The following is a 13128-nucleotide window of genomic DNA, read 5'->3' on the forward strand; positions in this document are numbered from 1 at the left end:
AGATGTATAGTGACCACAACCATCACTTTTGTGAACACCTGAGGCGTGCTAGTGAGGCGAAATGGGAGCACTGAAAACTGAAAGTGCTTGTGGCCTACATTAAATCATAGTTAACATCTGTGGGACTGCAGGACATGGACATAAAAGTAGATGCCCTGCAAATCCAAAGCCAACATCCAGTTCAGACAGAACTTGGGCCACAATGAGCCTTTTGAATTTGTCCTTTTTGAGAAAGATGTTCAGAGGACTAAGATCGATCATAGGACAGAGTTTTCTGTCATTTCTCAGCACTAGAAAGTTACATGAGTAGCAGCGAGTCACAATTTCTGATGCTGGTCCCCGCTTGATGGCTGCCTTGTCCAAGAGAGACTGGACTTTCTTCTGTAGATTGAAGAAGTGGTCCTCTGGATGCAGTTGTGGTGTAGGTGGCTTGTTTGGAGGGATTGGTCAAGAAGGGCAGAGTGTAACCTATATGGACTATTTGAAGCACACATATGTCCAATGTGATGCTTTGCTAACCGTAGAGCTAACAACTTATTCTGCCGCCAATTGAGTGACAATGTAACACTGAGAGCCAATTAAAGGGGTTTTACAGCAGCGATGATGGGGTGGGAGGTTGTGTAGTGCATTGCACCCGAGGGCCTGGGCAGTGTCGGCTCAATCCCCAACCTCTATTTCAAAAGGGTTGGGAAGTCTGCTGTTGCAGAGGCAGGTTGTGGTGCTGCTGTTGTTAAATGCCCCTTCCAAAGCCTCGAAAAGTGTGATATTGCTGGAGAAACTACTGCACAGGTGCTATAACACCAAGGGAGTGCACTGTGGCCTTACCCTCTTTAAAGCACTCAAGAATGGAGCCTGCCTCGTCTCAAAAGAGAATGGTGTCATCAAATGGTATGTCCATGAGTGATGCTTAGACATCACTGGAGAAGCCCATGGATCTGATCTAAGCAAGGTGCTTAAGCACCACGCTGGTACAAACTGTCCTACTAAAACAGTCAGTAGTGTCCAGGCCTGAACTAATGACTTATTTCACTGTGTCTTGGCCATCTTATAAGATCTGCTGCAGATTAGTTCGCAGGACATCAGGAACAGCAGGCTAAATGTTGTTCACCATGTTCCACAAGGTGTGCAAGTAACGCCCTAGGAGCAACTTGAGTTCATTGGTCTGATGGCGAGACTGGCAGAAGAAAGCATGCTTTTTCCAAAGGCCTCCATACATTTAGATTCTCTGGCGGCGTAGCTGGGATGGAGTTAGGTTCAACTTACCAGTGGAGGTATGTACCACCAGATTTTCTGGTGTGGGATGCTGGAGGAGGAAATAGGGTCTGAAAAGGTGCTAAAAATCCACAACATGGCCTCTTTGAAGGATCGGATCTGTTACAGCGTTGCCAGTGGTCCTGGAACTTTGGGCTTAATCAGGACAAGTTGAAGATTTGGCTATGAGGTGGAAGACTGAGATGTTAAGGTATTCAGACGTCGTCATGTTTTCTCTAGGCAAGAGAGGCAGGAAGCAGGGGAATTGCTTTTCAACTTCAAATGCTTCTTCAGAGCCACGTTATGTCACCTACTGGTGGGCCAGGGAATTGCTGTGAAAAAAATAGATCCAGTCTCGTACCTGTGGGTATTGGCAAGGTGAGGAATATGCAGTTAGAAGTACCCATCAGAACAGGTCTTCGCAGCAGCCAACATCTGGGCCTCTAGTCATTTTCAGCCATTTTTAGAGGTTTACCCATTTGCCTTCTTAGCATGTAAAATCGAATGCATTTTTTTGTTTCAAACCTTTACTTCTTAATTGTTAACTAGGTTTTTTTATATTTACTTCAGAAGCAGCCAGTTAGAAAGAAATATGCTAACAATATCTATTTTGGGGCAATAGTCAAAGGTGGTAATTTTCAACATTTGAATTTCAAACTTTTTGGTCTCAAATTGTGTTTTTAACTCATCGTTTCAAGAGTATATCCAATACCTAATTGGCGACAGCATCTGCCAATTACAGGCTACTCGGTCTGTCTTCTTAGAAGATGAACCAATCCATCATCTTAGCAGGTCACTTTGACAGACCAGGAGTAATGCTCGAGACATTCTTTCAGAGCTCAGAGACAAGCACAAACTTACTTAACGGTTAGGATTTGGGGCCACAAAAGGAATACTATAGTAAGAGGAAAATATGAGAACCAAAAAACTAAAATGTAAGCACTCCCTAAGAGAAATGACTGGGGACTGCTCAATATTATTATACTTAAAGAGAACAGGCATGTTATTAACATAGAAAACGTTTATTAAACAAAATGCCAAAGATAAAATAAATAAGTGCATAAAACACCAAAAGACTTTACGCAGTCTTGCGATGTCACACCAACATGGACTCCAGATAGAATGTAAAAAATCTGAACGTTTAAGAAATGTGTAAGGTCATGTTTCCACTTGGGATTCTTTCTGGCACCCTAGATATGTCACTGGAAGGTAGCATGTACCACGTCCAGTTGTGGAGAAAACTTTGCAAATACATTAGGAGATGCCAAAACCCTATGTGCGCTTACAGAGGAGAGACCTGCCCATGTGCGGTATTGGAGTACCTACCAAGGAATGGACAGACCACAATAACTTCATAATATGCATATTCAAATCAGAGGAAGAACCGCCGTAAGGAGTATGAGTATACCCATCATCGAAGAGATGAACTACAATGAGATCTTGGGGCATACTGAACTAAAAGAAGAATACTGAATTTGGTGGCACATGGTGAAGTGCTGGACTTCTGGGCCAATTTAGACCTTATTATAGAGACACGGTACCCTTTAAAAGGAAAGGCAGAGGTCTTAGGAAGGGACAGTCCCAGTGATCAATAAGGAGAACCTTTCATAAAGACTCGAGATGCCCTTCCATCCCATATATAGGATAGGGGAGCATACAGAGGATTTTCAGACAGATCTAAAGGAATACCAAAAAATTAAGTTTAAATATTCAGGAGCCCTCTAAGGACTATAAGGGGCAGGATACAGTGGAGATGGTTCTCCTGAGCTTAGACAGTCTTAGCCTAGTGCGCAAGTGGAAAGGGATCGTGGCAGACAAGAAGATCCGAAGATAGGCACCCAAATGGAGCACCGTTTTTATGTTTAGCATCATCCAATACAATTATAAACACAACTAAACCAGTTGGGGCTGCTGGAGAGTTGGTCCTTCCTTACAGTTGTCATCCTACAGATACTAGGTTGTAAGTTGAATGCCCCCTTCACAGCAGACTAATAACAGCGGTCGGACGGAGGTGCTGAAAAAAAGAAAAAAAAGAAGAAAAAAAAAACTGGCCCTCGCACAGCTCATGAACAGCTTGCATGGCACTGGGCAGAGAGTCGGGCGAGGTGGTTCTCCTTGACTCAGGGAGAGCTAGGCTTCGCACCCACACTTTAATGTGCTGGTGAGTGAGGGAGGGAGGGGTCGTCAGTGAAAGGTGAAGGTTTCTGCCTCCCCTGCACGCGATGGAGGGTCCGATGGGAAGATCTCAGATTTCTTGCCTTCTGCCAGAGCCTTGAAATGCTGGAAAGAAAGAAAAGGACAGGGTGAACTCGCGGTAGGGAGCTTAGGGGAGGGGGGGGGGGGGGGAGGGGGAGGTGCGTAATGATTGTGCACGACATGGGTAATGTCACAGGCAGAATAAAGAAAACAAATAAGAGAGCAAAGAAGGACAGAAAGATCGGGTGGGAGAACACATGGAAAGCAAAGGGTTAAAGAGTGAGGAAGGGCAATACGTGAGAGACAGCAAAGTGTGTGGGGGAGTATAGAGGGATGGATAGAGACCAGGATAAGTGGGTGAAGTGGGAGAGAAAGGGAGGAGAGAAAGGGAGGAGGCGAATCAGAGAGAAGGTGAACATCACGAGTCCAGAGAAAAGACATAGTTAAGATATAAACATACGGGTTCTGAGACACTCGCACCTAGATTCCTCTTCAGAGTATTAATGACCAAGACTTGTGGCAGGGGTGTACAGAGGAGGGCAAGGAGGTTGGACTAGTGTCTTTTTTCAGGATGTCCACTAAATAAATCAGTTCTGGTTAGATTAACTGTATGTAAAGGTAAATGACAGGCTATTCTGGTAAGGGTTACCCGAACATGGATTTACCCTGGACAAGGGTCCGTGACCAGGATGAATTGGGGGAATGAACTGCAGAGTGCTGAGGGAAAGATGGGGGGTGAATCTGCTGTGTGATATTAGATAGTCATAGCCTTCCAGGAAGGTTTATGTAACATACCTGATGGTATAAATTGTGTGGTCTATGTGCCTCCGGTCCACCCTTTATGTCCTAAAGTGAGCTCCTTTGGAGCTTAATTTGTGCTGCTTGTAATGCAGGATTTTGTTTGAAGTGGGAGAGCACCACAACCAACCTGGGAGTTCTTAAATTCGGAGTATAGTGAGAACAGGATGTGCAGAGACTGTATACGGCTCTTGTACACGGGAATATCCAAGATCGCTGAGGAGAAGACAGAAATGCAATCATTTATTTTTTTGTTACTTTCGATACAGAAAAAAAGGTCTAACAGCCTTTCGGTGTGCCCTCCAGACTTATAAAAGGGGTTGTGCCTTTTGCTCACCACAGATCATATCGATGTATTCAGCGAGGCTGCAGTCGACATCAGCTGTCGGAAGACTGACCTGCGAGATGGATCGAGACAGAATTAGGAAGTTTGTTGCGGAAACATCGATGCACCATCCACACACAAAGCCATTATACACACCAACGTGGACAGATCAAACTTGCTGCAGTGATGTGCCACAAACATATAACATGCCGGGTAATACCAAGAATTACAACAGTTTAAGCTTTTGTCAACAGCCGTGGGTTTCCAGCTCAGTGAGAAAAAATTACTTACCTGTAATATCCCCAAGCAGGGGGATCCTTCCCAAAATTATCTGGTATGCTCTAAAGGTTCTAGAAATTGTGCCTCATGACCCTGCAATGTATCGACATTGAGAACAATTTTAATGGGCACGGGGACTTATTACTAAGCATATAAATAAGGGACGAGTTTCATGCTGGAGGATAAATATTGACCAACTCAACAGCATTCAAACCATCTTGGAAGGGTGAGTTCCTGAGATGACGTTCTCAGGGTTTGAACCAGTGACTCCTTTATCACAGCACACCTTTGCAGATTGTGTAACTAACACACTAAGATGTCAACTTTCAATATTAAGTTTTGTTGCCCAAAAGAAAATCATTTCAATATATCAAAGCATATCTAATAAGCATTTGCAATGCAACGGGTCTCGCGTTTGCTCATGTTAGAGCTGATCGCGTTGTAAACTCCTAACCCGACTTTTCACCTATCGGGCAAAAGTGCATTCATGTACATAACCCGAAAAAGTGAAATTAACTATGTAAAGCGCTCGACTTCTGCCAAGCGAGATCGCGCTAGTAAATTAGAGAAAAAGAAGTCCACGAGCCCGATGGAAAACAGCGAGCCTCGCATGTTTTCTGTACTTGGTCGCTGCGCTCGAGGAAGGGTAGCCACCGGAAAAGGCATGATGTATGCGTGCCTTCGACTAATGAAAACAAGCAGATTTTATTAGGCAAGCCCACGAACCAATAAAAAACACGGACGTGAAGTTGACAGGGCTCCGAGCCCTTTTCTAAACACTAAAGCGTCTCGCTGCGATACGCATGCGCAAGCGCATGCAGCGCAGGCTCGACCCTAAAAAGGAACCGAAAAAGGGTTTCTGTGAAAAAATGAGATGCATGTCAAGACCTCTGTTAGCTTAAACAAGATATTGCTTTATTCCAACACAGGATGCTGCGAATCCTTGCTCATTCACCACATTTTATCAGGTAATACACCACAACCAGCATTCCTTTCGGACTTATCGAAGTGCTCACTGAAAGCCTTGGAGCTACTTTTCTGTAACTTATTTCACAGGTTTATATTTCAATCTTTTCATTTAGTCTGCTGTTTACATAACAAGAGAAGCATTCCAAATGGCTATGCTTAGTTCACATTACTTGTACCTCACAGGGTAACCAGAAACAAATTAAATCAACTCCTCCAGTAAAACAAAACCCTCCCAGAACCCCAGTTGCATCTGTGCAATGGAGACAGGAGTAAACAGGAATGAGCTCAATAAGTCAAGTAAATATCCTAAGCCTTAAATAACTTTCTGAATCCAAATTGTGCAATTGAGGGCGCTCAGAAAAGCAAATATAGAGCTAGTACCCTTGGGACGTGTTAATGACCTATTCAGTCGGCAAAATGTTGCACCAGCATGCTCCTATATCCAGTGGAATTTGGTTTTGTGTTGGTGCAGGACATATGTGGGGAGCAGGTTTTCTCATCACTATTTATTCAGCTCATTAGAACTTACAATTTTTTAGATCTGCAAAAGCACTTACCCCACGACAAATGAGATGGGTTTCCTTCTTTAATGAATTTGATTTCATAATTATTTATATACCAGGTACACAGCAATTTAAGGCTGACGCCCTGTCACATCTCCAAAACACCACAACACAATCAGATACAACACAGATAACACCGATTCCGATCATTCCCCCAGAACAAATTATAGGTAGTTGTTTGGACGAGCTCCCATTCCTGGACACATTAAAACAAGAATTGCAGAAGGAAAATATGGAACAATGGTTAGCACATCCAATCAATTTCTGACAATCTATTTTATCATGATCAGGCTTTGTTTATCCCTAAGAATCTGAGAGAGCTGGTTATTTAATGGTGTCATTTGTCCTCCTTGAGTGGCCATCCGGAAGAGCGTAAGACTAAGAACTTGTGCACACAACGGTTCTGATGGGATTCCCAAGATGCAGACGTAAAGGAGTTTATACAAACATGTCCGGTATGTGCTTGTAACGAACCTTCACACACCACCCCCATTGGAAAACTAATTCCTCTACCAGTACCGCCAGCTCCAAGGCAAACTATTAATATGGATTTTGTAACCGATCTACCGAAAGATAAGGGGAATACATGTATACTAGTGGTAGTGGATTTATTCTAAAAAAAAAATGTCCCACTTCATTCCTCTCACTAAAATCCCAACTGCTAAAGAACTAGTTGAACCTTTTATAATGCATATTGTCCGGCTTCATAGCCTGCCAACTGTAATTATCTCTGATCGAGGACCACAATTTGTGTCTAAATTTTGGCAGGAACTATGTTCTTCTCTTCGTATTGACCATCGGTTATGCTCTGTACATCATCCACAAACTGATGGTCAGACAGAGAGAACTAACCAAACCATGGAACAGTTCCTAAATTGTTTAATTACCACCTTAACTAGCAGTTGGTTGCAAGCACTTCCCTTAGCCGAATTTGCATATAACACCAGTGTTCATTCGGCTCATAACATGTCACCTTTTTATTGTAATCTAGGCTATCATCCCAAGAGCATACCATTCCTACCATCCCAAAAGGTACCTGTACATTTATCTGAATTACAAAACATCTGGAATAAGACCCAAAAAACCTTACTTGACACCAAGGAAAAGATGAAAGAACAAGCAGACAAACACTGTACATCTGCACGAACATATGCAGAAGGTTATCAAGTATGGCTAAGCACCTGTTATTTATCCATACCAGGGGTTCGTAAACTACAGCCTTGGTTCATATGTCCCTTCACCATCACCAAAGTTATCAACCCTGCAGCTATGAAACTGAACCTTCCCAGAGAACATAAAATGCATTCAGTATTTCATGTCTCGTTGCTCAAACCATTTCTCCCCACCACTCAACCTATTTCCCCACCACCTTCCATACTTTGGGATAATCATGAATAATTCGAAGTCCATTGCATTGTTGATTCTTGTAGACGACAAAGCCGACTCTTATCTAATGGACTGGAAAGGCTGCCCACCCGAAGAGCAGTCATGGGAACAAGCCGTCCATGTCCACGCCCCCACAGCTGGTGCGTTCCTTTCATGCATGATACCCCTCCAAACCATGGGCAGTGAAAACGCTTTTGGGGGGAGGTAATGTTAGGACTCACACTCACACGCTTTTTGCTGCTCCCTCACAAAATAAATCAGTATGTATGAAAAAAGATGAAACATGTCATGAGTGTGTTTACAGACAGCACTCCCCTGTAACTTGTGAGGAAAATGATCTTCCGTCTGAAGACGAATATTACATTGTATCTTTGTTTATATTGATAAAAGCAAGTGTTGCCCCATTTCTGAACTGTGTGCCAAGCGGTTTATTGAGACATCAAATTCCTTCATATGAGTCATCAGAAGCGGCTGATGACTCATCACCAGCATGTGTCTGATGACTCATCACCAGCACAGCAGTCTATAAATAGAACTGCCAAGGTGTTTCCTATGCTTGGCTTTGAGTCTTCCTTCGCTCGCAGGTGTTCCGGTTCAGCTGGAGTTCCGTGATTCTTTCAGGAGTCGTCTTTGCAGTGCGAGGCTTCATCGGAGCTCCCCTCTCTGGAGCGGATTACTTTTGCAGCGTCTGGATAATTTACGAGCAGTATTCCATCTTCCTCAAATAATCGAAACATTTCTGGAGAAGTTGGTTTGTGAGTAATTCCCATCTCGTCTCCCTGTTTTCAGCCTTCTTGAGGTTAGTGACCTTTTGGTGCATTATGAAAGACATTTGTCGATGCTGAGAAACCTGTGATACAAGACCATTTTCCAAAGACAGCTTGAGAAGTATTTGTAAAAGCAGCATTGAAGTTAAGTGTTGTGAACTCCTGAAAGGATCGCTTGATATCAATGCAAACTTAAACGTTTATTCTGATTGTTTTGGAGCGAGTCTATTGTGTGAAAAACGAATAACAAGACAAATTCATAAGTTTGGTTTTATAACAATTTTGTTGTGAGTTACAAAAGCGTGCTTAATAGCTGAGCAATTGAGCGCTAATAATTATTGTGACTTTGTTGAAAGACTCCGTGATTGCCCAATCAAATGATAATAATTATTGTTATTTTGCTGAAAGACCCTGTGATATTTGTAGTTCTTTTGTTTTGGATTTATTTTTGGGCTTAGAATTCCTGCACCAAGCCCTGAGGCAACTTTCTTAGAACAGTGATGCTCCTTCATGAACCAGTGTTTTGTTTCTCTTCCCTTCCCAAATCCCTGTTCCCTATCCCTTTCCCCTGGAGGCTAGTTGCTTATTCCCTGTTCATTTCAGAATCAAGAGAATAGTGTTTAGGGGTGAGGGTTTTATTCTCTTCGCTCCTGTGGAACCTGGAATTCAGGTGAGTGGACATGGTCTTGTTAATATCCAATCATTGTATTGTTCCTCAAATCCCATTCTGGCAAACTTCGCTGTTACGAAAGACCAGCTGACATAGTCAAATACCTTCTCCGCGTCTAATGACAGGAAACTAGGAGAGATGCCTGTGCTGGACTATTTCTGAGATAGACTATCCTTCTAGTGTTTTACATTTACCTATCCAGGACACAATCCACCTGGTCCAGTGTTATCCTGAAGAGAAGAAGTATACTGGGCCTATTGACCACAATTTTAGCGATGCTCTTGTTGTCAATCGGTGAAAGGGAGCGATTTGCTGTGTATTCCATTGGGTTATTCCCTGGCTTCAGAATTAGGGTAACATCAGCCTCACTCCTTGCTCTGTGCCCAGTTTTGTAAAAGGTTTGTTGTAAGTAAAGTAGTGTTTGCTCTGCTCTCTCAGTTGAACCAGATTATGAGTCAGGCGGAGTGGTATCTCTGGGTTGGATATCGCTCCACCTGATCAGAACTGACCTGGTGTTCTCACATCCACCTTTCCATGGTGGGGTACCAGTGTACCAGATTATGCCGGCTGGTAATATCAGTTGGTAAAACTGGATGAGGTTTGGGCTGCAACAGTGGTGAAGTCTTGTCCCTTGCTCCATTCCGACTTTCTCTGGCAATGAGAATGCATTGAATGAGACTGCTGAAGTGTGGTATTTTGCTTGGAATTGCTTGTATTTGATTCCAAGTCTCTTCAGCAAATGTGTTTCCTGCACTCGTAGGACATCCATCCCCAAGGAGCATAAATCTTAAAAGATCCTGCTGCTGTCAGCGAGTTCATGCCTCTAACTGAGGGGTGTAATGTAGCATGAAGAGTGACCTTGAAAGACCCCTACGTTATTCTCGGGCTGACTTCCTCTGCCTAATTTCAGAGTGTATGATTAACTGACCACTTCCACTCAACTGGAAATCAATAAAATTCCAACAATACAAATATAAAAAAATAGAATTAAATTCAGAACTAGCTCCACCCCCTCTCTCGGGCACACCACAGACGAATGCATATTCACATTAAACTGATGGGACCAAAAAATGTGTAAATAATGATCTGTTTACCATATATTAGTTCCTAGAAGTATCCACTTCCCATTCATGGTCAAACAGATAAATCCTGAGGTGGACGGGCTTGTCCTTTCAGCCACCACATAAAACAACAACAGTCTAATAGAAAGGACTGCACATAAAACCATGTTGCACATGGACGTTTATCATGTGGTACATAGCTGCATCATTCACACTACATCTTTTTTAGGACAGTCTACTGATTATGAGATAATCCTGTTACACTTATGGTTCAGAGAAACACTGTGTTGTACAAATGTACTGCAAGAAGTTTACAACATCATTAAAACTCATATTTTAGACTAATCAATTTATATGAAAAGGAGTAATAATAAGTATTACTAGTAATTGCTCTTGTAAATGTTTTTCTTGGACAGCCAAAACTTTACAAGAAAGTTTTTTTTTTTTGTCTTGTATTGTTCCCTCTTTTCTTATTCACGTTCACTGTCCTGTTATACACTACTTAAAACATATCTGCATACCCATATATAGTCTGTGGTTACTCATGTCATTTGTTTTGTATGCACTGGATAATAATCTTACTGGGTGATGCATTGAATAACTTCTGCAAAACCTGAAATTTACTTATGAATAATTCCAAAGCAGCCATGCAGCAATAGCATGAGCAACAACACACCCAATAATATACGCACCATCAAAGTTGAGATTTGAGAAATAAGGAACAGTTTCTAACTCGTAACTCCAGTTCTCTCGTAGGGGAATTTCCATCAAAAGTCATAAGCACTGAAGAGTCACGCCCACGTGCGGGGACCCCAGAGCACTTCTTCAAAATATCTTCTTAAGTGGAAGTTTTTGCCTTTCCTCAAGAAGGCCTGTAAAGTCACTTAAGAATAGGACAGATAGTGCAGCCTATGTACCTAGTCTACACTGGCTTAACTCTTCATCTTAAATCAAAGAAAAGGTCAGCACATTCAGAATTCAGAGACCACCGGCATCCCATCATGCACAGCTGGTGGCAGTAGATTCAGTTTTTTGAAGGCGACGCTAGACTTATACACTGTGTATCAATACCTCTGTCTATTCTTCCGGAAAGGAGGGAGGGTTGCTTATGACTTATCATGGGAATTCCCCTACCTGAGAACTGGAGTTACAGGTAAGAAACTGTTCCTTCTCTCATAGGGAAGTTCCATGTATAGTCATAAGCACTGAATAGGCTAGCAAGCCCATCCCTATGAAGAGCGGGGAAAGAGACAGAGGAAGCACTGGAATACATTAAAGCAAATAGGTTCTGAGGGAAGCCTTCCCCACTTGAGCGTCTGCTCTAGCATCAGAGTCTAGGCAGTAGTGTTTAGTGAATGTGTGCACTCATTGCCAGGTTGCTGCCTTGCAAATTCCTACAATACGAATATTGCGCAGCAAAGCAGCAGTAGCTGCTTTCCTTCTAGTAGAGTGTGCTCTTGGTCTAGTAGGGAGTGTTTTGTTAGCAGGATAGAATACATGAGCCTAACCATCGCAAGATGGACTGCTTCGAGGTAACTAAGTCTATGCACAAATGGCCATAATTGATAAACAATTGGTCGGATTTGCGGATGGTTCGTGTCTTGTCAAGATAGAACTTGAGAACTCGTTATATATCCAGGGAATGGAGGGATTCTGAAAAATGTAGGCAAAGAGGTTTGGTTAAGGTGGAAATCCGAAACCACCTTTGGGAGGAATTTCGGGTGAGTCCTCATGACTACTTTGGTGGAATACAATTATGTGTATGGTTCATTTGAACAGAGTGCCTGGATTTTACTTACTCTGCAGGCAGATGTAATGGTGTAGGAAGTTGGCTCTGTATGCACTATTTCAAAGTAAGGAATAGTATGCACAGAGTCCAAGGGTTCCCCTTAGAGGTAAGATAGTGGCAAAAAGAGATAATACTAATGCTCTATTTTGTGGTAGTGTGGTCGAGCAGTAGGCTTATCAAAGGAGTAGTGTTAAGCATTTGTTGTACATCCACAGGCAATAAATGAGGAACACACACTCAATGACAATTCCAGGCCAATAGGTTTTTGTATAGAAAAATATATTTTCTTAGTTTATTTTAGGAACCACAGGTTCAAATTTTACATGTAATATCTCAAATGAAAGGTATTGCAGGTAAGTACTTTAGGAACTTTGAATAATCACAATAGCATATATACTTTTCAAATAAAACACATATAGCTATTTTAAAACTAGACAGTGCAATTTTCACAGTTCCTAGGGGAGGTAAGTAATTGTTAGTTCTTGCAGGTAAGTAAACCACCTACGGGGTTCAAGTTTGGGTCCAAGGTAGCCCACCGTTGAGGGTTCAGAGCAACCCCAAAGTTACCACACCAGCAGCTCAGGGCCGGTCAGGTGCAGAGTTCAAAGTGGTGCCCAAAACGCATAGGCTTCAATGGAGAAGGGGGTGCCCCGGTTCCAGTCTGCCAGCAGGTAAGTACCCGCGTCTTCGGAGGGCAGACCAGGGGGGTTTTGTAGGTCACCGGGGGGGACACAAGTTAGCACAGAAAGTACACCCTCAGCAGCACGGGGGCGGCCGGGTGCAGTGTGCAAACACACGTCGGGTTTTCAATTGGAATCAATGGGAGACCAAGGGGTCTCTTCAGCGATGCAGGCAGGCAAGGGGGGGGGGGCTCCTCGGGGTAGCCACCACCTGGGCAAGGGAGAGGGCCTCCTGAGGGTCACTCCTGCACTGGAGTTCCGGTCCTTCAGGTCCTGGGGGCTGCGGGTGCAGGGTCTTTTCCAGGCCTCGGGATCTGAGAGTCAGGCAGTTGCGGTCAGGGGGAGCCTCGGGATTCTCTCTGCAGGCGTCGCTGCGGGGGCTCAGGGGGGACAA

At 43.2% G+C, this 13128-nt stretch overlaps 1 protein-coding gene across 5 annotated transcripts in view; it reads right to left on the minus strand.

The window, feature by feature from the left end:
* Positions 1-2254: 2254 nt before the first annotated feature.
* The window catches only part of IFT46 (intraflagellar transport 46), a 109947-nt gene continuing 99073 nt past the window's right edge, over positions 2255-13128 (minus strand). For all 5 annotated transcript variants that reach the window (XM_069224750.1, XM_069224753.1, XM_069224749.1 and 2 more), the window contains exons 10-12: positions 4583-4643; positions 4376-4461; positions 2255-3531 (exon numbers count right to left, since the gene is read on the minus strand). In XM_069224750.1, the coding sequence (XP_069080851.1) occupies positions 3436-3531; positions 4376-4461; positions 4583-4643 (243 nt within the window). In that variant the 3' untranslated portion in view covers positions 2255-3435. The remainder of the gene's footprint in view (positions 3532-4375; positions 4462-4582; positions 4644-13128) is intronic.

This window comes from Pleurodeles waltl, chromosome 3_1 (genome assembly GCF_031143425.1).
Source record: "Pleurodeles waltl isolate 20211129_DDA chromosome 3_1, aPleWal1.hap1.20221129, whole genome shotgun sequence".
Taxonomy (NCBI): Eukaryota; Metazoa; Chordata; class Amphibia; order Caudata; family Salamandridae; genus Pleurodeles; species Pleurodeles waltl.